This window comes from Gopherus flavomarginatus, chromosome 2 (assembly GCF_025201925.1).
Source record: "Gopherus flavomarginatus isolate rGopFla2 chromosome 2, rGopFla2.mat.asm, whole genome shotgun sequence".
NCBI classification, from domain to species: domain Eukaryota; kingdom Metazoa; phylum Chordata; order Testudines; family Testudinidae; genus Gopherus; species Gopherus flavomarginatus.
This window is the reverse complement of record NC_066618.1, coordinates 63,364,948-63,388,437: the sequence shown is the minus strand read 5'-3', so window position 1 is coordinate 63,388,437 and position 23,490 is coordinate 63,364,948. Positions and strand designations below refer to the sequence as shown.

General features: G+C 44.6%; 1 protein-coding gene across 4 annotated transcripts in view; it reads right to left on the bottom strand.

The window, feature by feature from the left end:
* STK31 (serine/threonine kinase 31) overlaps window positions 1-23,490 on the bottom strand; it is a 106,255-nt gene that overhangs the window by 2,376 nt on the left and 80,389 nt on the right. For all 4 annotated transcript variants that reach the window (XM_050938585.1, XM_050938584.1, XM_050938586.1 and 1 more), the window contains 2 exons: window positions 22,082-22,207; window positions 12,591-12,659 (listed from right to left, as the gene is read on the bottom strand). In XM_050938585.1, the coding sequence (XP_050794542.1) occupies window positions 12,591-12,659; window positions 22,082-22,207 (195 nt within the window). The remainder of the gene's footprint in view (window positions 1-12,590; window positions 12,660-22,081; window positions 22,208-23,490) is intronic.

Sequence of the window (23,490 nt, the reverse complement as noted above, 5' to 3'; positions counted from 1 at the left end):
ACCAGTAAGTTGCTGAGGAATAGAACACAGTTCTCAGTTTGAGCAAGAGTTCTAATAAACACAGATCCCTGTTAACTGATTTGAGAACTAGATTCCGAAAACGTTCAGGCACACTGTAAAAGAGAACCACTTCTACAAGGCTAGTGTTTGGCATTCTCCCCCAGTTAGCACCATCTTTAGCTAGCTTTTATAAAGGAGAGAATACTGAAACACTTGCCTCTCTCATTTCCCCCCACCTAGTACAGAGGACTTCTTTTTCTGTTGGATCTGCTTCACAGTTGCTGTGACAGACAGGAGCGCACGCCAGTGGTCAGACAAGGGGACTAAACCAAGGATCCTGGATTCAATTCCCACCTCTTCCACTGACTAGCAGGGTGAGATGGGTGAATTAACCTCTCTTACTTGTCAAATGGGCATAACAGTTGCTGACCTCAAAGGTGCGCGAGGTTAAATAATGTTTACAAAGCACTTGAAATCCTTGCATGAAAGTCTCTACAGAAGTGAAAAGTATAAGTGCATTTATATATTTATTTGTTTTTCAATGTGCTGCATGACTATGAAACTGTTTTTGTAGAGTGAAAAAAACAATATTAAAGGGTGATTTGACGATTAACTATTTAATAGCTTGGCAAATTATGTTTGGATATTTGAAATTCACAACACATGATCATTTTGAATTGGAAATGAAGGTTACTTACCTGTAACCAGAGTTCTTTGAGATGGCTCTGCATATTCACACTCATGGGTACTTGCCACCTTGTGGTGTCTTGCAATAGAACCCTTTTCTAGCAGCTAAAGCAGTGTTTCTCAACCTTTTTAATACCAGGGAGCAGCTTGCTGCCTTCCTAAACTGTGTTAGGGAAATCTCAGGGACCAGCAAAGAGGCTGCCATGGACCAGTCGTTGAGAAACACTGAGCTAGAGCACTTTTGTACCTCGCCCCTCCCAACACACTGAGGGGGAGGCTCTGAAGGGGGCGGATTAATATGAAAATCAGACACCACCTTCCATAAGAACTGAGGATCAAGTCTAAGGATTACTTTAGCCTCAGGAAAAGTAGTATAACATGGATCAGCTGACATAATGGCTATAACAAAGGCCATTTTGATATATAAATGATAAAATGAACACTTAGCCAATGGATCAAACAGAGATTTTACCAATGTGATCAAAACCAAACTGAGGTTCCAAGAAAGGACAGGGTCTCTCTCTAACAAGAGGATAAACATTTGATAAACCTTTCATAAACTTTTTAACTGAAGCATGAACAAACAATGATCTATCATCAACTAAAGCATGATATGGGGACATGGCTGCCAATAGACCTTTAATGATGAGTTAGACAACCCTTCATTTTCTTAGTACAGTAAGTATTCCAGGACACAAGGAATGGAAGCTAATACAGAATAATCAGACTTCTTCTACATCCATATCTGAAACCTGGGCCACTTTAGGCAGTAACAGTTTCCAGTGGATCATTTTCCAGCATTAACTAGTATGTTCTGTACAGATGGGGAACATGACTGCTCAAGAGCAGACAGAGTCAAAGTCCAATTGCCCACATGATGAAGTGAAGGGACTGTGGGTCTCAGTGAAAAACCCTGCCCACTCCTGGAACAGGAGGTCTGGAGACAGAGGGGGGCATATGAAGCCTCCAATGTATAGCTGAAGAAGATCAGTCAACCACCGCTGACATAGCCAAGCCAGGGCAAGAAGTATTACCTTTGCTTTCTCCTGACGTATCTTCCTTATCAGCTAACCCTAAACCTCATCCCCATTTACAGCCTTGCCCTCAGTACATTGGGACGCTGACACTGCTAGAAGAGGGCTCTACAACAAGGTGGCATACTACCCATTAGTGAGAATCTGTAGGGCCATCTGAAGAAGAATATACTGACACTCCTGGTATCAAGGGAACTAAACATTAATCCCAAACAGTTATTGATTTAGACACTCTTCAGACTCACTAAGCATTTTGTTTACAGTTTTAATATTTTTTCTAACTTGCTTGCCTATACTTTATTAAAAGTTTTTAGTGCTTATAAAACTGGAAGCTGAACTATACAAAATGGTTACTCACCTTTGTAACTGTTGTTCTTCGAGATGTGTTGCTCAGATCCATTCCAATTTAGGTGTGCGCGCGTTGCGTGCATGGCCGTCGGATAAATTTTACCCTAGCAACACCCGGTGGGTTGGCTGTGGAGCCCCCTGGAGTAGTGCCTTCATGGCTCTGAACATATATCCCAGCAGACCCAGCGCCTCCTGAGGTTACTTCTTACTGCCCATGACAGTCATTGGAACCGTGAAGTACTGCTTCACTGGTCTGCACTGTCCCTAGCACTTACAGTTTAGAGTTTATAATAGTTCATAGTTAATAGTTTATAGTAATTCATAGTTACAGTTGCAGTTAGTTAGTATTAGTGGGTTGGGGGTTTTCCCCTCCTTCCCAATTTTCTATTGGGCTCATGCCCAAAGCTCCAGGATTCAAGCCCTGAGGTCCCTGTTCAAAGCCCATGCCAATTGGCAACCCTCACAACTCTTGCCTAAAGTGTCTGGCGGAGTCTCATCGAGCAGACAAGTGCAGGATCTGCAAGGGCTTTCGTCCCCAGACTGAGTAGGACTTTCATCTCAAACAGCTCCTTACGGAGGTGGCTCTTAGCTCTCAATCTCCTGTGGTGCCCCAAGATCCGGCACCGAGCACCTCGGTGCGCAGCACCCTGGCACTGCAGTTGGACTCTGACTGAGACCTGCAGCACCGACGCTCCCTGGGACAGCAGCCAGCATCATCGACCCAGCACCGCTCCCACTCTCCTGACCAGAAGTGGCACCGGAAGCCAGAAAAGGCTGACCCACCTCCACAGAGGCAAGCCTCCTTGGAACCATCTCTGGAGGCACGTCCCGCAAGGGAGAGCCTAGGAGCACAGTCTACGAGCTTGGCACCATTGAGTCCGGTGCCCCCGGACTCCCCGGTACACAGTGTGATCGAGGTCCAGGTGCCATCCACTCCGGATACCTTTGCGGTTGCGAGGAACCTTATTGCCATGATGGCGTCGACATCCCCTCAACCTCAAGCGGTACCTGCACGTGCAGCTCCATCCCGAGGCAAGCCAGCCCTGATCTACCCGTCGGCACCGTCGGTCGAGCCACGGCACCAATCTCGTTCTTGGTACCACTTCCGCTCGTAGTCCCGGCATCTCTCTCCTTCGCAGCGCCGGCTGTACTCGTGGCACTGGTCCCGGTTGCGGCACCACTCTTCCCACAAGTCACCGTCAAACAGCAGATCCCGGACCCAACACCACTCTCGACACTACTCATCATCTAGACCCAGTTCCATATCCAGGCACCGTTCCAGGTCCCAGCACCACTCCCCAGTGTCGCAGCACCATTCACCATCGCCCCATCGGTGTGACACAGCGCAGATCCACTCGGCACCTCCGTGGCCTTCCCACTCCACTCCATTTCCCGTTCTTCGGGATCGGAGGCAGGGTTGCACTTCTCTGACTGCCTCCATGTGGACCATAGCCAAGTGCAGGAGCAGGGTCCTGCTCAAGGGCCCACCCAATGGCCGTTCTGGACACCCTGGGCATACGACCAAGCCCAGGGTGCTTCGTCTGGGGCTTCTCGCTCCGCTCTGTCCGAGCCACGAGTGCCAAAGGCTACAGTCACTTGGCCCACCACAGGAGGCATGGAGACTGTGGTGGCTCCTCTTTCCACTACACAACCTCCTCCAACACCAGTTCCTGCTCCAGGCCCTTTGGTCGCTGGCACAGGACAGCTAGACTTAGTTCAGCAAGAGGCCCTAGATAACCCTCTCCTCCCTGTGGCCTCCTCCTCCTCCTCACCTGATGAGGCGGTGGCAGGCACTGCAGTCTCGGGTCCCCCTCTCATAGACCTCCATGCCCACCAGGACTTCCTGCACGAGGTGGCCCATAATAAACTTGCAAGCGGAGAAGGCTGTAGAGGTGGAGAACCCAGTGGTGGATATTCTGTCAGCGGAAGGATATCAGTTGAGGTCAAATAAGTATCTATATAGTATCTCATCTCTAGCTTCTGCTTCCTTCTCATGGCCAGCTAAGAACATTCACCAATGACATTTTTTTTATGGTAAGATAAGAAGTGATTTCACTCCTTTGGGGTGAGATTGTGATTGTAAAGAAAGTATGAATCCTTCATGAGTCTGTGGATGGGCATATGAGACTATTCTGAATAAACTGATTATAGATAAGCCCTTAAAACCAAAATGGATTTTCCAGAGAACTGGGGCAAGGATTAACAACCAGAGGACTGAGAGAGGCTCCCAGAAAGAATCAACCGACATACGAGAAATTTGTTTAAAAACAGATACTAACCTTCCATAACTGTTGTTCTTCAAGATGTGCTGCTCCTGTCTATTCCAATGTAGGTATGTGCGCGTCATCTCCACTGCTACCAGAGAATTTTTCCTTCAGTGGTATCCGTCGAGTTGGCAATGGTGCCGCCTAGAGTCGTGCCCTCATAGCACCAGTATATAGAGTCCGGCTGCCCCCTCAGTTCTTTCCTGCTGGCCAACTATGGCAGAGGAGTAGGAGGGTGGGGTTTTTTCTTCGAGTGCTTCTCATGTCCATTCCAATGTAAGTGACTCCCAAGCAGATGTAGGAGGAAGGTTCAGAGTTCAACAACAAGCTGACTGTAGCACTGTTCTGCCAAATCCAGTATCATCTCTGGCTTGCTGAGTGAAGGCATAGTAAGCTGCAAAAGTGCAGACCAAAGACCATATTATTGCTCTACAGATATCTTGGACGGGAACCTGTGCCATGAATGTAGCTGAAGAAGCTTGGGCCTTTGTGGAATGTGTTGTCAGGATGAGGGCAGAGACTTTCAGCAGGACGCAGCACACACAGATACAAGAAGTGATCCACGATTAAATTCTCTCAGCTGAGACTGGGAGGCCTTTTGTCCCGTCTGCCTCTGCCATGAAAAACTGAGTAGTTTCCTAAATGATTTAGCCCTTTCCATGTAAAAGGCAAGTGCCACCTGACATCCAATGAATGGAGCCTCTGTTCCTGGCTATTGGCATGCGGCTTTCAGTAGAAGACTGGGAAAAAAATGTCCTGCTTGTTGTGGAACTGCACCACCATCTTTACAAGAAAGGCTGGGTGAGGGCGCATTTGGAACTTATCCTTGAAGACCACGTATGGAGGATCTGAAATAAGAGCCCTGATCTCCGAGAATCTTCTGGTCTAGGTGACGGCTACCAAGGGCTCCCATGGGGGGATCACTGAGTCTTAACATCAGGTTAAGGTCCCAGGGCAGGATCAGCTGTCTTACCTATGGGTACAACCTATGCAGCCCCTTGAGAAGGGGGGAGGGATAGCTCAGTGGTTTGAGCATTAGCCTGCTAAACCCAGAGTTGTGAGTTCAATCCTTGAGGAGGCCATTTAGGGATCTGGGGCAAAAATCTGTCAGGGGATTGGTCCTGCTTTGAGCAGGGGGTTGGACTAGATGATCTCCTGAGGTCCCTTCCAACCCTGATATTCTATGATGCTATGAAAGCGATTACCAGAGTGAGTTTGCAAAGATGGACCTGCTGTTCACCCACGGGTGAAAAGCCGAGATCACTGCCGGGTGGACTCTAACTGAAGATACCGATAGTCCATGCTGCTTCAGGTGTAGCAAGTAGTCCAGAATACACAGTACTGATGAATGCATGGGCAAGATCTCTTTCTGCACCTTTTTTGTGCTGACCAGATTGAGAACCTTTTTCACTTCACCAGGTATGTGACCCAAGGGGATGGTTTTCTGCTCCTTAGAAAAACCTCTTGAACTGGACCTGAGCATGCTACCTCCAAGGAGTTCAGCCATGGAGCTTCCAGGCCACAAGATGAAGGAACTCGAGGTTCGGATGATGTAAACATCCGTGATCCTGGGAGATGAGATCTGGAAAGAAGTAGGCTGATTGGTGCTTCCACCGAAAGGTCCAGAAGGGTGGTAAACCAGTGCTGGTGAGGCTAGGCCGGGGCAATCAGGACCAGATTCATGCCTTCCCCTCAGACCTTCAGTAGGACCTTGCACATGAGAGGAGAGGAAAGGGGAGGAATACATAATAGAGATGGTCTCTCCAAGGGAGGAGAAACACATCCATGAGAGGGCCCAACCTGGGAATCAGCTGAAGAGGGTGCTAAGCCCCTCCCCTGGGGGCTGCTGTGGAGCCTGCAGGCTCGGAGCATGAACACGGTGGAAATAGCTCTTCCCCTCCTCGCCTTAGCTGAGGGGGTTGAGAGGATCCACTGTGCCAGCGCTGTGCAGGGCTTTGGCATGTGAAGGGCTAGGTTCCTCCTGGCCAGTGCCCCAGGCAGGAGGGTCTTGGGCTTTCCCGGGGCACCGACCCAGCCAGAGGCAGTAGGGGAAGGAAGGAGCTTGCTGGCCAGGCTGCCGGTGAGCTGAGCGCTCTGACCAGAGCTAGTTCTCCACACAGTGCTGGGAGCGGGACGGGTGAAGGGGCAAAGCAGGGAGAGGACCGCGAAACAGGAAGCATGTAAAGGGCCAATCGGTGGGCAGCAGAGACAACACGGAACTGGCTGCCAGCTGGTGCCTGCCAACAGTCACCAGCCACCGCAGCTCACAGTGCACAGCAGCCAGCGCTGGCCAGAAACGAGACAGGGCCCTGCTCACCGAGAGCTGGCATGCAGCGGCGGCTGCACTGACGGACCGGCAGGAGGAACGGCCAGTCCTGCACACTGCATCGTCCTCCCGCCACCAGCCTTACACATCCACCTCCATCATCAGCCACTGGACTCCCCACTCACCACTGGTGGGCGGGTGACTGGCAAGCAGGGATCCAGCCAGCAGCAGGACTCACTAGAATGATGGAGGGTAGACAGAAAAATACAGGACAATTTGCCCGTTTTTATGAAAAAATTGGGACACCCGCAGGAGGACTTAAATATGGGACTGTCCTTTTAAAAATGGCAAAGAGTCCTATGTTACCTTATAGACTAAAAATGGGATGTCTGGTCACCCAAAGCCTGCTTAGATCCCAACAATAGTCTGGCAGGATCAGGCCCATGGGCCGACAAGGAATGAGGAGGCGGCCTCCTCTTATAGCGCCTACCCCACCTCTTATGGAAATCCTACCTCAATTGGGACTAGTAGAAACAGGGCAATGTTTGGGGTTTAAAATGTTTCCTCAATGGGGCCAAGGTCTGTAGCTCTAGGGACTTCAGCATGGCCCTCGAATCCTTCCAAGTTATGAAGTTTAGAGTCAGTCTGTTCTGAAAAAAGAGAGACGTGTCTTGAAGATTGATACCGGGCTCGGTACCAGGTCATGATTCCTGTACCAAGGGGAATGGCAGAGGGGCTGTACATTCTGACACAACGGAGTATGATCTCCTCATCTGTGACCCCTGGACTGGTTGGAACACCTAGGGATTCCAGAAACGCCATTGCACAGGCATCTGCTCTTGTGCTGGCCAGGCCACTGGAGGGAACCTTTAGCTCATGTTGGACCAGTGTCAGTTCACATGGAAAGCGTAAGATTCCGCCTCAGAGTCCGACTGCGAGCAGTTGCTTCTTGGCAACCAGAGTGCAGTGGTATTAACTGGTGGTGGGAGGGAGGTGATCAGTGCTGTGTTATTACCAGTTTCCCCTTCGACAGCAGTTGGGGCCTCGGCTCCGTGGAGGTTCTCACCTCTGGTACTCTATCTCACTTGGTGGGGGAAAGCAGTATTGTGAGAGATAATAGCTCCCTTGCTGCCTCGAACGCCCTGCCATGGATGGAAGTGCCAGGGCTGTACTCCGATGGCTCTCCCTCGGTGGGGAGTCCAACGGTACCAGACTTGATGAGTCTCTTCCCTGGGCTGGAATCAACGGTACTGAACTGGAAGCTGTTGAATGCAAATGGCCCGGCACAAGTTGCACTCTGCCGACTTCCCTGAGACTGGCGGACCCCAGAGTCGGGGAGCGCCCCTTTGTCCGTTTTCCTTTGCTTTTTCTCTTCAGCACTGGTGCCTGGGAGTCATGCCGGACGTCCTCTTGAGGCGTAACCCTCTTCTGTGCTGGAGAACCCTGACAGTGCCACTATCATAACCTTAGTCCCAGTTTTGGACCTTAGCGTCCAAAATATGGGGGTTAGCATGAAAACCTCCAAGCTTAGTTACCAGCTTGGACCTGGTACCTGCTGCCACCACCCAAAAAATTAGAGTGTTTTGGGGCACTCTGGTCCCCCTGAAAAACCTTCCCTGGGACCCCAAGACCCAAATCCCTTGAGTCTCACAACAAAGGGAAATAATCCTTTTTCCCTTCCCCCCTCCAGGTGCTCCTGAAGAGATACACAGACACAAGCTCTGTGAAACTACACAGAGTGACTCCCCCTCTCTGTTTCCAGTCCTGGAAACAAAAAGTACTTTCCTATTCCCCCAGAGGGAATGCAAAATCAGGCTAGCAAATCCAACACACAGATCTCCCCTTGATTTCTTCCTCCCACCAATTCCCTGGTGAGTACAGACTCAATTTCCCTGAAGTAAAGAAAAACTCCAACAGGTCTTAAAAGAAAGCTTTATATAAAAAAAGAAAGAAAAATACATACCAATGGTCTCTCTGTATTAAGATGATACAATACAGGGTCAATTGCTTAAAAGAATATTGAATAAACAGCCTTATTCAAAAAGAATACAAATCAAAGCACTCCAGCACTTATATTCATGCAAATACCAAAGAAAAGAAACCATATAACTTACTCTCTGATCTCTTTGTCCTTACACTTAGAAACAGAAGACTAGAAAGTAGAAACTACTTCTCCAAAGCTCAGAGAAAGCAGGCAGACAGACAAAAGACTCAGACACTAAATTCCCTCCACCCAAAGTTGAAAAAATCCGGTTTCCTGATTGGTCCTCTGGTCAGGTGCTTCAGGTGAAAGAGACATTAACCCTTAGCTATCTGTTTATGACACGCCCCCCAAATTGCAGACAGTGGGGAAGCTCACTGGCGGCGATTTCCTTCTAGAACTTGAAAATAAACAGATTAATACAACACATGCACCTTTACATATACTCCTAAGTATATAACTAACAGACTTCTACATATTAAGAACACTTTTTAACTACTGAATTCTGGGAAACTCTCACGGGAGAGTGCATCAGCTACTTTGTTAGAAGCTCCTGTGATGTGCTGAATTTCAAAATCAAAATCTTGGAGAGCTAAACTCCAACGAAGAAGTTTCTTGTTGTTCCCCTTGGCAGTATGAAGCCACTTTAGTGCAGCATGGTCAGTTTGTAGTTGGAACCGCCGTCCCCAAACATATGGGCGTAGCTTTTCCAGGGCGTACACAATGGCATAGCATTCCTTTTCACTGACTGACCAGTGACTTTCCCTCTCAGACAGTTTCTTACTGAGAAACACGACAGGATGGAAGTTGTGATCTGTTGCTTCCTGCATGAGCACTGCTCCTATACCACACTCAGATGCATCTGTGGTTACTAGGAATGGCTTGTCAAAGTCCGGGGCCCTGAGCACAGGGTCAGACATGAGCATCGCCTTAAGCTGGGTAAAGGCCTTTTGACACTCGTCAGTCCACTTAACGGCATTTGGCTGGGTCTTTTTGGTCAGGTCGGTCAATGGGGCAGCGATTTGGCTGTAGTGTGGTACAAATCGCCTGTAGTATCCGGCCAAGCCTAAGAAGGATTGGACCTGCTTCTTTGACTTTGGGACAGGCCACTTTTGGATAGCATCCACCTTGGCCTGTAGGGGGTTTATGGTTCCTCGACCCAAAGTTGAAAAAATCCGGTTTCCTGATTGGTCCTCTGGTCAGGTGCTTCAGGTGAAAGAGACATTAACCCTTAGCTATCTGTTTATGACAGCCACAAGTCCCAGAACATGGATGAAGAGTTCTTCCTCGGTGCCAGTGAGGCCAAGCTGCATTACCTATCTCTCAGAGGTAGAGGTGCTCAGTGCCAAGACGGCTTGGCTCAGCTTCAAGGTGTGGAGAACCACCTCCATAATGAGGAATTTCAGTCTCTGGTCTTTGTCCTTTAAGGTACAGGGTTTGAACTCTTTACAAATCCTACAGCGCTCCCATGGGTGGGCTTCCCCCAAGCACTTAGGGCAGCTAGAATGGAGATCACGAATGGACATGGGCTTATGGTAAGATGCACATGGCTTAAACCCCGGGGACCGAGGCATGTCCTGGTACCAGGATAACCATATTTACCAGGGTTCTAATCTAATAACTACTAAGTAACACTAAATTGTAAATCCTAGCTACTATAATTAACTATACATGGGTGGGAGGGAGGCAAAATCCACTGAGGAGAGTACTTGCTTGAACGCAAGGACAAGCAGAAGTTCCAGAGACCATCATGGGCAATAAGAAGAAACTCGGGGCAGCAGCTCAACAGGATGCTATATACCGGCACTATGAGGGTGCAACTCCAAGGGGCAACACAGCAGACCCAATGGATACCACTGAGGGAAAAACTTGCCAGCAGTGGTGCACGCGGTGTACACCTTCATTGGAATGGACATGAGCAAGCACTCCAAGTTTTCTTACTGAAATTCTTGGAATCCAAGAGCAGCATGGATGGCTTACCCCCTGGACTCAGATGCTTCATGTACAAAACACGGAAAGAATGAATCTCAAACCACCAATGATAATATACTGACTGGAACAATATAGCCTGGTGCATTCTAATTTATTCACTGATGAAAGGAACAGTTAAAAACTATAAAAGGAAATTATACATTACTAGTCCCAACAAGGATTCTTCATTGTTTTTGGGTAGAAAAAACATTTCTTCATATCTCCAAATGTATTTAAACTACTGGATCAGAGAAGAAAAAGTTTGGCAAGCTGGAATCACTCATTTGAGTTGGATGCACGTAACTCAGAGTACATTTGATAAAATTAATATTTTCTTACAGCGGAAATTATATGACAGCTACTGTTGACCCAGATGATGATGTTGATCGCCTGAGGATTTTGTTATTTCCATTTTCCTGAAGAATTAAGGTTTTTCTGTATGCCCTAAGTAGCAAGGGGGAAGTTAATTTTTTTCAATAGTTAAGAATTAAACAATGTCACCGGTTTAAAGAGAGGCTGGAATGATTCTCCACTGCCTTGCACTCTGGATAGTCATTTATATCTGTGCAAAGTGACTGCACAGAATTCTCCACTCATACCTGTGGCAGTCTTTTGCACAGATGCAAGTGATTATGCAAGGTGCATGACAGTGGATAATCATGCCTGCTATGTGTTAAACTGCAGACAGATTTCTTTATCCTGCTATGTTAGCCTTCCTGACATTGGGTGTTAGGTATTTCAGCAAAGTCCCATTTCAAAGAGATTGTCTCCTCTAACATAATAATGTGCTGAAATATACACTGGACAAAGGGTTCTGGGTAAACTTTGGGTTTTGTTTTGTTTTTTTTAACTCCTAGGGCAGTCAGAACTGATACTTTCATGTGAAGTATTCAGTTTTGTTTTTGTCTTACAATACTGTTTTCACAACAGTCTAATCATTTAACTTTTAATAAATCTGCACAGCTTTCACACAATATGCTAAACTTGTTAGTTTAAAGGATGGCTTCTCAGCCCAAATGAGGGTTTTGTCATTATTCCACAGTTAATGTTTCACATTTGTAATAAACGCTGTATTGCTAGATGACTGTCACTTTTGTACATGTAATCATTGTATAAATAGTGTGATTTTTTTTTATTTTTTTTTTACACTTTTACTAAAGATGTGACAATGGCAAACAGGCTATTGTGAATTAGGCACAGGACTTTGCTGGGAGGTTGTTGAAGACTTTGGTAAAAACAAGTATATGGGGAAACAAATGCATAGGAAAGAGTGAAAACAGAGGGACAGAAGGAAGGAGATCCATAAAACCTTAAATGGAACAGGGCCAGGCTATTTCATAGACCACCTCTTCAATTCTGGTTTGCAGTTTTTCAAATAGATATAACGGTTTGCTAAAATTGACATTACCAATAAAATAGTTGATTTCCAGTTTATGGCTAATATTAATGAAATACTAATTTAATATTAACAAATTAGTGTGTGTTTGATAGTGACACCTAAATTACATGTGAAGGGCACAAAATAAATGTTTGTAATAGCAATGAACAGTTTAAAAAGATTAGGCAATTTCCATTAGAATTACAGGGTAATCCTTCAGCATTAACATGAGAACATACTTCTTAAAGCAGTTAGGAAGCACTAAGGCCAAAATTTTCAAATGTTGATGTTCAGCACCTCTGAAAAAAAACAAACAGATCCTTATTTAGGTACATAATTTAAGACATCCACATTTGAAAGTTTTGCCTTAAACTTGTAAAATTGTATGCATGTAAACTAGCTTCACTAGATTAACACATTAGAGGCAAGTGGTTTATTTCTTGTGGAGAACAGGGTCAAATATGAAGAGAACTTCAGCCTCTTCCACCTTTTCAATAATGATTCCATTTGTGTATGCTATTGAGAATTCTTACAGCCCAAATGTCAATTAAACATTTTATAAACATGGCATTTTAATCAAACATTTAATAAAACCAACTAAACAGCACTGGCCTATATTCTGTCTCTCTGACTTAGCTGCCAGATAAGGAAGTTCACATACCATATTAAGTTCATCCACTTCAGGGGTTCCATTTTCCTTAATTTTAAATTCTTGGTCTCCAGCAAATAGCTGCAAGTTAAAAATACAATCCCTGCATAACTTCAAATATGATTGTACATGGTTCAGAGAAAAAAATTAGAGTCTCATCTCTAACGCATGCTAATATCTCACCTCTAGTTTTACAGAGGGGTAAAAACTGGTCAAGGAGATCTTTTTCCAAATGAAATGGGAATACTAGCTTTGGAAGAAAAGTCTCCAAAAATCTTAAGTACAGACTCACAGTACTGGAAAACCCAAAAGGGGGCTTTCAGGCCACCTACATTATTCACACAGATATAATAACCACTAAAAAATTTATTTTTAGTATCAAAAGTAGATAAAGCCAACAGAGGCTCCAAGGGAAGTGAGCAGAGCCTTTTAAAAACAAGATTCACACTCCAGAGTCAAGGATCTGGTTGTAGATGTACTACTAGAAGAAGCCCTACTAGTATATTGTAAGATGATCAGCCCTGTCTGCCACTCCTCAGTCACACCTGTATCCTACCCATAAGAGCAATAAGGTTCTTGTCATGACTGCCTTGTAAAAAATTCTAAACTATGCCCAAAGGAGGCTTGTAGGAGAAACATCTTCAGACCAAGATGGAAACATATGTATACTAGGCCTATGAGCCTTTACTGTTTGGAACAGTGCTTGAGCCCACAACTCTAAAACCTCATGGAAAAAAACTGAGAATGGCAATGTCTCAATTCTCAGTTATTGGCTGGTCCATGTTGCAAGAGCCTTGGAAATATTGACAATCTGACAACTTCTTTTGAAGTTTGGAGTAAAGTGCACAATACTGACTAAACAGAGACTTACCTCGCCTCTGATGGCAAATAGCAATCTACAGTACTGACCAATGAGGGATATTACATCCTTTCTGCTGAGTCTGGGACAAAACCGTGGCAGCTGTTTAATGCTGCACAGTATCACTGCATAAGAGTTTGTGCCAAACAATAAATACAACCTGTGATGCTGTATGATTGAATATGACCATTTATATAATTGATATAACCACAACTGTAACAAAACTTATACAAAGTGTGCCATGTAAGGTGAAAACGGAAAAGTTACAAAGCTACCAAATATGATTATCCTGGTTAGATCTACGTATCATCTTTATAGCTAAAGTTCTGAATATTGGCTATTATTTGTATCTCATATGTGTTTGTTCGTGGGTGACTCCTCTCAAATAGATTTACATCAAGGCTTTACACTCATGTGTTGATAGCCCATCAAGGACACTCAGTTCTCACAACAGGCTGTAGAATAAACTCATCCCTTCCAGGCAGCTCTCCCTGAAGATTCCTCAGACACCAAGGGACCAATGGCCAACCTCTGTGACTCAGCAAAACATGTGACATGCTCATGTTACCCTGGAATCCATCTTGAGCCAGTAACTTTCCACAAAAGGGGCTATGGGCTTTGTTTGGGACAGTAAAAATTCCATGTAAATGGCAGAGGATATAAAAGACCCCTTAAACATCTTCATTTTGTCTCCATTTCCTGCTTTATTTCTCTGCATTGGATTTCTAACAAGGAAGCTTTAACCAAGGACCGATGACCCCCAATCTGATTCCAGAGAGACTTTTGCAAGCCAGCAGTTTATTCCATTACTGCTGTGATCCTGATCTATGAACACTGAAAATCACTTGTATGTCTATAATCCTTTAACCATTTAATAACTCTTCTTTTCCCACTTTTTTTATATTATTAAACCTTTAGTTTTAGCTACTAAAGGATTGGTATCAATGTGATTATTGAGTAAGATCTGAGTTATATATTGACCTGGCTATGTGGCTGATCCCTTGGGATTGGAAGGACTCTATATCTGATAAAATTGGTTTTCAGTAACCACTGGTCATAAAGTCCAGGGTCTGGGTGGTGAGCTAAGGGCTGGAATGCCTAAGGAGACTGCATTTTTGACCTCTTGTGGTGTGACCAGTGTGGTGATACAGAAGTTCACTTTCGTTATTGGCTTGGTATAATCTAATGATAGAATAACTACCAGTTTGGAATGAGTCTGCCCTATTTCTCAGCAGTCTGTCCTGAATTTGACATTCTCAGCTGTGACCCAGTGAGGTATGGGGAAGCTACCATATCAATTTGAATTACAAGGGGCCAATTATATGATTACATGTGTATTAATCAATCTGGAATTTGGGCCGGAAACAGACATGTATCTATGGAACTGATGAGATTTCAGAGGGCTGCTATTGTCATATCATATTACAAACCTTTCTTTAGGTAGAGCCAGCCTTCACCTGCCAATTCTGCGCCTCTTTATTCACTTTTCCTCCTCCTCCCATATTGGCCACTTTTTCCTGCCTCTTTCTAGGCACACTGGTACAGTTGCAGCTGTTAGCCATGTTCCAATGTGTGCCACTCCTCAGCCCCCTGCTTCCCTCCCACACACACTTTTTTGCTTCACTCTGCCAGCCACCACTAACTCCTGCACCCACTAGGAACTCCCTAGCTCATTTTTCTACAGCTATGAACAACATTTTAAAGTAGTTCTGGAATAGAAGGGTTTCTTTCCTTGTGAAAAGTACCAGGTGATTTCCCTCCCCCCTACACACTCCCAGTGGCTATGCAAGGAAAGGACATAGAATTTACAGTTCACCAGGAAGAAACCTCTCTAGTACCAAAGTGTTCTTCAGTAGCATTCCAGTGGCCACTGGCACTGCTTAGCAGTCAATGCTGGATAAAGGCACAGCAGACGTTACCACTCCATTCTTAACTCCATCAATGAACCTCTTTCCAGAATACTGAGAAATAGGGGCAACACCTGCTTACATCAGCACTGAATTTAGGGTTGAACTTATTTTGGCCTAAAGCTTGTGTTGCATTCTTTTTATTCTAAGTATGGTGTGTTCTGTATGTACAATTCACATTACTCCCTTTATGCAGGAATCCATATACTTTAACCTATTTATTATGCCACGCATGCCCGGCCCTTGTATACTATGAAAACTCTTTTTCAACCACCTTTAATGTGGCTTTAAACTGCTGAAAACACACGAGCCCTATTCCATTAATAAATTACAACTAGCTGCTGTCATGCTGATTAAACATTTGTTAGTTTTGGATTTAAGAATTTCTTATTTTACTAGAAATAAATCCCATTTACAAACACGGAGACTGCTTAATTTTTACCAGTCATTTCCTAAATAAATCATCAAGAAAATAAACACAGCTAGCAACTATCTAACAACATATACATTAAATAAACCATCTAGTACACTTCCATTAACTCAACGACCTAGAGAGGAGAGGTTATCAGCACATCACTCTAGAGTAAGTCTTTACCATTCACTTTCCTCAAATACTCCTCCTTTTCACTTTAGCAAGTCTCCATGAGTCTTTTAGGACTTTAAAATCTGCCTCCCTGATTTTCTCTGTATCAGCCTTTCATTAGAGTCTGAAAAAAGAACAGGAGTCCTTGTGGCACCTTAGAGACGAACAAATTTATTTGAGCATAAGCTTTCGTGGGCTACAGCCCACTTCATCAGAGGAACATATAGTAAGAAGATATAAGAAGATATATATACATACAGAGAACATGGAAGTTGCCATACCAACTCTAAGAAGCTAATTAAGATGAGCTCTTATCAGCAGGAGAAAAAGAAAAGAACTTTTGTAGTGATACTCAAGATGGCCCATTTCAGACAGTTGACAAGATGATGTAAGGAAAAAAGTGGGAGGAACCAAGCTAACTCTCCCACAAGATGTGCGATGGAACTCAGTAGAGGACTGTTTTGAACACTATATCAAGAATTGGTCTAATCTGATGACAGTTTGTGAACAAAATCGTGAAAAAATAGATGGCACTGTCACAGCCAAAGTTTTCAATATTGGGCTTAAGAGAAATATTGAACACATGCTGAGTACCCTGAAGCCTATTTCTGTAGCCTTGAACAAAATGCAGGGAAATAGCTGTTTTATTACTGACGCTGTTGAAAATTGGAAGGAACTGAGCAAGAGCTTAAAAAGAGAAATATGCAACGACCGAGTTAAATTACAAGCATTAAAAAAACCAATGGGACAAGCACTATCTCCAGCTCATTTTCTTGCAAATATTCTCAATACTCAGTACCAGGGTCAAACCTTAACTGCTGAAGAGGAGGAGCTGGCTATTGACATGGACATCCAGCAATCATCCCTCCATAATGCCAACTATAATAAACTTTAGAGCCATGGGTGAACCATTCAAGAAATATATGTCTGCTGATGATGTTTTAAGGAAAGTCACACCAGTCAACTGGTGGAAGTAATTTAAGCACTCTGATTCAGAGACTGTGATAATCTCACTTTAAACAGCAGTAGCTTTTTCCGACGGTGTAGAAAGAGTATTTTCTCCCTTTGGACTAATTCATTCCAAATTGAGAAATCATTTGGGACCTGAAAAAGCAGGAAAGCTTGTTTTTCTTTTCCAGACTATGCACAAAGAGGAAAATGAAGGTGAAGATGACTGAATTAGCTGCAGAAGCCAATATTTTAAGTTTCTCATGTTGATTTGGCTGACATAGTTGATTTAATTTTTCTTTTGTTTAAAAAAAATTCATTTAACTATTTTAGTTAAAAACAATTTTAACAAAAACAAACCTGATTTTAAAAAACTTGGATGTTTTACTAAACTCAAAAATTCATATGCTTGTTTTGTTAAAATATATGTTTGCTTTTGAAGGAAAAAAATCCAGAATATGTAATATTATTGTTTTAGTTAAATAAAATAATTTAAAATATCTCTCTGGTGATGTTCTCCTCCTAATACAGCATGGCAAGAAAATCCTCCAAATATCAATGATTAACCTGTTGAATTGGAGATAGTTCACTTCTCAATGACTACATAAATATCTGCTTCAATCACCTTTGGTAAATGAAATAACCGATCATTCATTTTCTGCTATAGCTGTAAAACTAATCTGAAAAGCTTTCAAAATAAATTACTTAAAAATATATAGTGTGTACCTTCTAAAAACAAAACCCACATCTATCTCTGAGTTGTGAAGAATATGTATTAAGGTTAAAACAACCAACAATAATGTACTTTTATGTAGAAATCCATGATTAAATCGAGTCTTCCTGATTAGTTATTTAAATCAAATCCACCCTGCTTCAAGCCACCCTATAATGATAACTTCTTAAAGGATCCCCAGTGATTCATCTTTCTCTGTTTCCCCTCTTATCTGCTGCAGTTTCTTGTTACCTAAGGGAACTGACTTTACAAACCGAATCTACATAGGCCTGCATCTCTATCTCCAAGGTCCTCTCTGATTTAGTAGCGGGAGTTACTGCTCTGGAAAGTGCATCTGCAGTGAACAAGAATTTACCAAGCATGTAGGCTACAACCAAATCATACTTTTTGGCTTTATCATCATTCTTTAAAGCCTTAAGGTACAGCCATTTAGTCGTTTGTCAAATAATACTAATAGGGGTGAGTCCATTTCAACAACCACTGTCTAGCCACAAATATATTGATTGACTCTTTCACAGGTAAACAATATTCCTAAAAGCTCCTTCTCAATCTGTATGTATCTTGTTTGTGAATCAGTCAATGATTTGGATGCCTACGCTACTGATTGCAAACAGTCCTCTTGTTTCTGTAAAATCACTACATCTAACCCAGACTGTGAAGCATCTGCTGAAATTTTAATAAGCCTGCCCGGTGCATAGAACTTCATCACGGGCTCGTGCATCAGCTGTTGTTTCAAGCCTTCCCAGATTTCTCCTGTTGTGCACCCCAGTACCGTTCTTGCTTTTCTGGGTGTTTCCTCAAAGCTGCTGCTTTTGTAGACAGATTAGGTATGAATTTCACAAGACAATTAATCATTCCCAGGAACTGTTGGACATCTTTCTTTGACTGGGGATGAGGCATCCTTTCAGTGGCTGAAATCTTATCATCAGGTTTTACACCTTCATTGGAAAAAATATCTACAACAAAAGTCAGTTCTGCAACTCCTAAACCCCTAAAACACATTTCTCCCTACTTAGTTTCAATTTAGTGGCTCTAGTTGCAACCAAGACTTCCTGAAGTCTACAATCATCATCCTCTTTGAGTCCCAGATTATGGCACCATCTACTGAGGTGTCAACATCATTAATGCATTCACAGATCATATGTATGGTTTTGTGGCACACTTCTGGCACTGAAGCTATGCTGAAGAGTAAGTGTAAGAATCTATATCTTCCAAATCGGGTATTAAATGTGCATAGCTTTGAGTTTCCTTCAGTTAATTTTAGCTGCCAAAATTCTGAGAATGCATCCAATTTATTGCAATATCATGCACTTGCAAACTGAAGCATAATCTCTTATCTAGTTGGTAGTTTGAAATCAGGGTCATCCCTACCCATACACAAACTACGCAGTTGTGTAGGGCACCAGGAAATTTGGGGCACCAAATTGCCCCAAATTTCCTGGTGTCCTATGCAGCTGCATGCTGCGTCCAGCTCCAGCAGCCAGCCCAATCCCCCAGATGGCTGAGCCGGCCCCTCGTGGGCTGCGCACAGCAGGGCCCAGGAAAGCTGCCTCCGCCCCTGCCCCACCCCTTCCCCTCAGCCCCCGCCCCACTCCTGTCCAGCCCCCACTCCGTCCCTTTCCCCCCAAAACCCCACCCTCTGAGCTATGCATCCTGGGGGACTGCAGCAGGGGTCAGGCCTGCCCTGCACTCACCGGGTGGTGCAAAGCAGAGCAACCTGGCTCCAGCGCACTCTGCTCTGCCGGCTCCTAGCAGCGCCACTGGTGAGTGCTGGGGGGCGGTTCCCCCTCTCCCCCCAAACCTGGGAGCCTAGGGAGCAGAATGGAGCAGGTTGGGGCTGGGCCACTCGACTTCCGGCTGCCCCGTGAGTGCGGGGGTGGGCCCAACCCCTGCTGCCTTCCTGCACTGGCTGCTCCAGGGCCGGTTCCCACGCAGTGGGGCTGCGTAGGGCATCACAATCTCTAGGGATGGCCCTGTTCGAAATGTTCTCTTTTTATAGCTTTATTGAGGTCTCTTGGACTTGAGCATATGTGCAGCTTGCCATTATTTTTCTCCACAATAACTAGGGAGCTTACCCATTCCACTGGCTCTTCAATTTTTTGTATTACTTGCATTGCTTCCATCCTTGTGAGCTCAGCACTGAGTTTATCACAGAGTGCAAATGTGAATTCAGTTCTTTGGTTTGCATTTTCATAGTTTCTGCTACTCTGCATATCTGGAGACCTTTTCCTAAAGTTATATCTACTTCACGGAGCTCTGTCTCTCTTAACACATTGTCTTGAATGCCACAAATTATTTGATCTCTGACCTGAAACTCCGTCAGCTCACCAAAGTCAGAGGTCTTACTGAGTCTCCTTAATTCTGTCCCATATTGCTGTATGATATTACCAGGTTTTTGAATGCATGTAAAAAATTTGTCTCTCTCAAAGATCTCATTCCTTTTTGGCATGCAATGTTCCTCAAATTTAGTCAAAATATTATTTAATTTCATGCTTTCATCTTCTTCAAACTTAAAATTGTTACAAATGTCCAAAGCATCCTCGCCAACATCATTAAAAAGACTGATGATTTCACTTTATAATTTTTTTCCTCTGCCTCTATGGCTGCTTAAGCACAATTCAAATCTCTGTCGGAATTTTTTTCAGATCTCTGAAGAATTTGCCCATCAACTGCAGACTGGATGGAGGTTGCAACACATCTGTTTTGAGCACTCTTCCCTTCTTAAGCTAGTAGAGCTACTTTTGTGCTCATAAAATACATACAATAGCCTTTGTCCTTCTCTGTTTGCTGCTCCACGTTCCCCTTTCTGTATTAAACACAAGAGTAAGCCTCATAATTACTACAGTCTCCTTTTCATAGGGCACTTCTGACACCATGTAATGATCTTGGGATTCTCATTAAACAGTAAATCAGTGAAAGAGATAGGAATAAAAATTTTATTAAAAATTCTAGAGGGCTTCTGTGGTGGACTGCTGGGCACAGCTACACTGTGTTCTCCACCCCTGCTTCCTAGGCATTTCTCCAAATTCCCAGATTCATAATACTGACCCTTATGACAGAGCCTCTCCAAATTAGAATTTTGCACAAACGTATCTCTGTGTAATGGGGTGGTTACCACGCTCCTGGGATAAAAGGAGTGAGAGCAGCTTAGGGAGGCTGGCTGGGGAGCTGGCCACGGGTGTGGCCAGTTCAATCAGGACACAGCTGGCCCTGGTAAGAAGGCTGCGAGTAAGGAACCGTGAGAGTTTTGCTCCAGCAGTGGAGCAAGAAGGACCTAGCTGCCTGCTAGAGACTCTTGCTCCAGCTGGGGAGCAGAGAGGACCAGGCTGCCTGGGAGACCAGGCAGGGTACCTGAGGCAGAGAGGGCTGGGGAAGGGAAGACAGAGCTGAGGAGCTCTGGCCTGCTGAGTCCCCAGGCTGAAGCCTTGCTAAAGGCCAGGGGAGGTACTAGGGCTTCAAGGAGGCAGCTGGGGCTAGAAAGGCAGCAGGTCTAACCCCCTTGCCAGTGATGAGTGGCCATTACAGACTGCAGTTTGCCCCTCAGAGAAGGGCCTAGATGATGACTGGCAGTAGCCAGAGGCAAGGTGGGTATAGGGGGTTGGGGTTCCCCTGAGGAGAGGAGACCGAGATTTTGAGGACATTGCTGGGGGGGGGCAGTACCCCAAGGTAAGTGGCACTGTGGTCCAGGAGGGACGCAGGGCCTGAACTGGAGGAGATAAAGGGACTGCAGAAGAGCAGGTAAAGGCAGGGAAGAAATCGGCCAGAAAAGGGTGCTCCTGAGCTGGATGAGCTAATTCCCAGATTGACCAGCAGGAGGCGCTGCGCCTGTGAGTTGGCAGCTTGCTACACTCTACAACTGCCATATTTATGTTCTTAGAATCCTCAGAACCCTAAGCAAAGGGGAACAGAAGTAAAGCAACAGAAAACCAGGATGGATCCGGGTAGCATGAGTTACAGCAGAGCATATTACTTAACATAACCCAGTAACGAACTGAAAATGGGGCATTTTCTCTTCCTTGACTTGATACCACAGCTGGAATGGACATCCAAGTGCTACTGCAGGAAAAAGAGCACCTGACAATCCCATTCTTCATTCAGATCACAGGAGGGATGGAAAATGAAGGCAACTATCTACTGACCTGCAGATGAAGCTAGAGAAAGCAGCTTACACAGAAAGGATAAGAAATATAATAGTACTGACAAGCTGCAGTATACAGAACAAAAACCTCATTTTATTAAGTGCTGCTGTTTAGGGAGACAAGGCACACTGTAAATTGTATTGAAAAATGCATTCTTCTGCTCACAGACCAAATTCCCATTCCCTCTGCTCACAGCACTCAATTTAAAATACGAGCATTCATTACAATAGGACAGGTTTAAACAGAAAAAGGACATAACATTTATTGCTATTTATAATGCCTACTATATTTTCATGATATTAACAAAACGTCATTTTCATACGCAATAACGTACCCAGAATAGAAGGCAGCCATAGGCATACATGTCAGAGGATGGAGATGCCAGGTGTCCCATTCTCAATTCAGGTGAAATTAAGTTCAAGTTACCCACTACCATAGAGTTCGCAGAGGCACGTTGATCCTAGAAGGGACAATATTACGATCAGCAATTCTAAGCCAAACTGGCAGTACAGTAAAATGAACTTTCCTTCCCATTCCCCACGATTTCACATGAACACCTTTGCCTTACATTTCTTTCCTTCAATGATGGCCCAAACAGGGGACTGGAGCAGAGGCGGAATAAAGGCAATGAAGCATCACTCTTAAAACACAGGACTAGCTGGTTCTTGCTCACACGTCATGAAAAATAACAATTCTAATACCAAAATCTACACATGAAAAGATACTCCAGTACCAGGAGAAACACAGACTGCGATGTTATGGTTGAAATAAAGGACATTTGAGAAGTTACTGTTCTCCGATGTTTCTCTAAGCCATTCTATACACGGTCAGAACTTTGATAGCAACATACAACTCGAGAACAAAGGGTAGGTAACCACAAAGCATATTAACAGACTACAGCACACAGGACCCACTTATCAAAAATGTAATCTGCAGAAATTTGAAGAGGTATGTAAAGATATCCAGCTGGCTGCCTTATTGTACATAACTCTAGAGGGGCAGCATTCCTTCTCAGCCCAGAGAAGGAAGGTGGGGCTTGCAGTAAAGCACTGGACTGGGACTCAGAAGAACTAGGTTCTAGTCTCAATTCTGCCAGGCTTCCTGATTTTTCTGTCTCAGGTCCACATCTGAGTCAGCTGCATCTCTCCTCCTCCTCCTCCTGGCTGCCTGGACTCCAGGATTACCTACAGCACACCAGAGACACTTCCTGCTCTCAGTTCTTGTGCCCAGCACAACCACACTCCATGACTGCCAGGAGGAGCAACTGCTGAGAAAGTCCTGACCAGCCCCTGAGGCCCAGGGATGGAACATGCTCAGTGCAGACACAATCTTCAGAGAATTTAGCTGCCACTGTTGGAGACTGGACTAGACAAACCTAGACCTGGACAAGGCTGACCCAATACAACAATACTCGTGTTCTTTTGTTAACTGCTTTGCTGAACCAGGGCCATACTCAGTAAAGATCGTATTTTTTCAGGTTATAGTGCCTACAGAAACTTATTCCACCAGTACTTATAACATTATCTTGGAATTATTCAGAATCATTGCATACACTAGGGGCGAGCAAACTTTTTGGCCTGAGGGACACATTGGGTTTCTGAAATTGTATGGAGGGCCAGTTAGGGGATGCTGTGCCTCTCCAACCAGCAGGTGTGGCCTGGCCCCTGCCCCCATATGACCTTCCTCCGCTTCTCGTCCCCTGACGGCCCCCCCAGGACTCCTGCCCCATCCACTCCTCCCGGT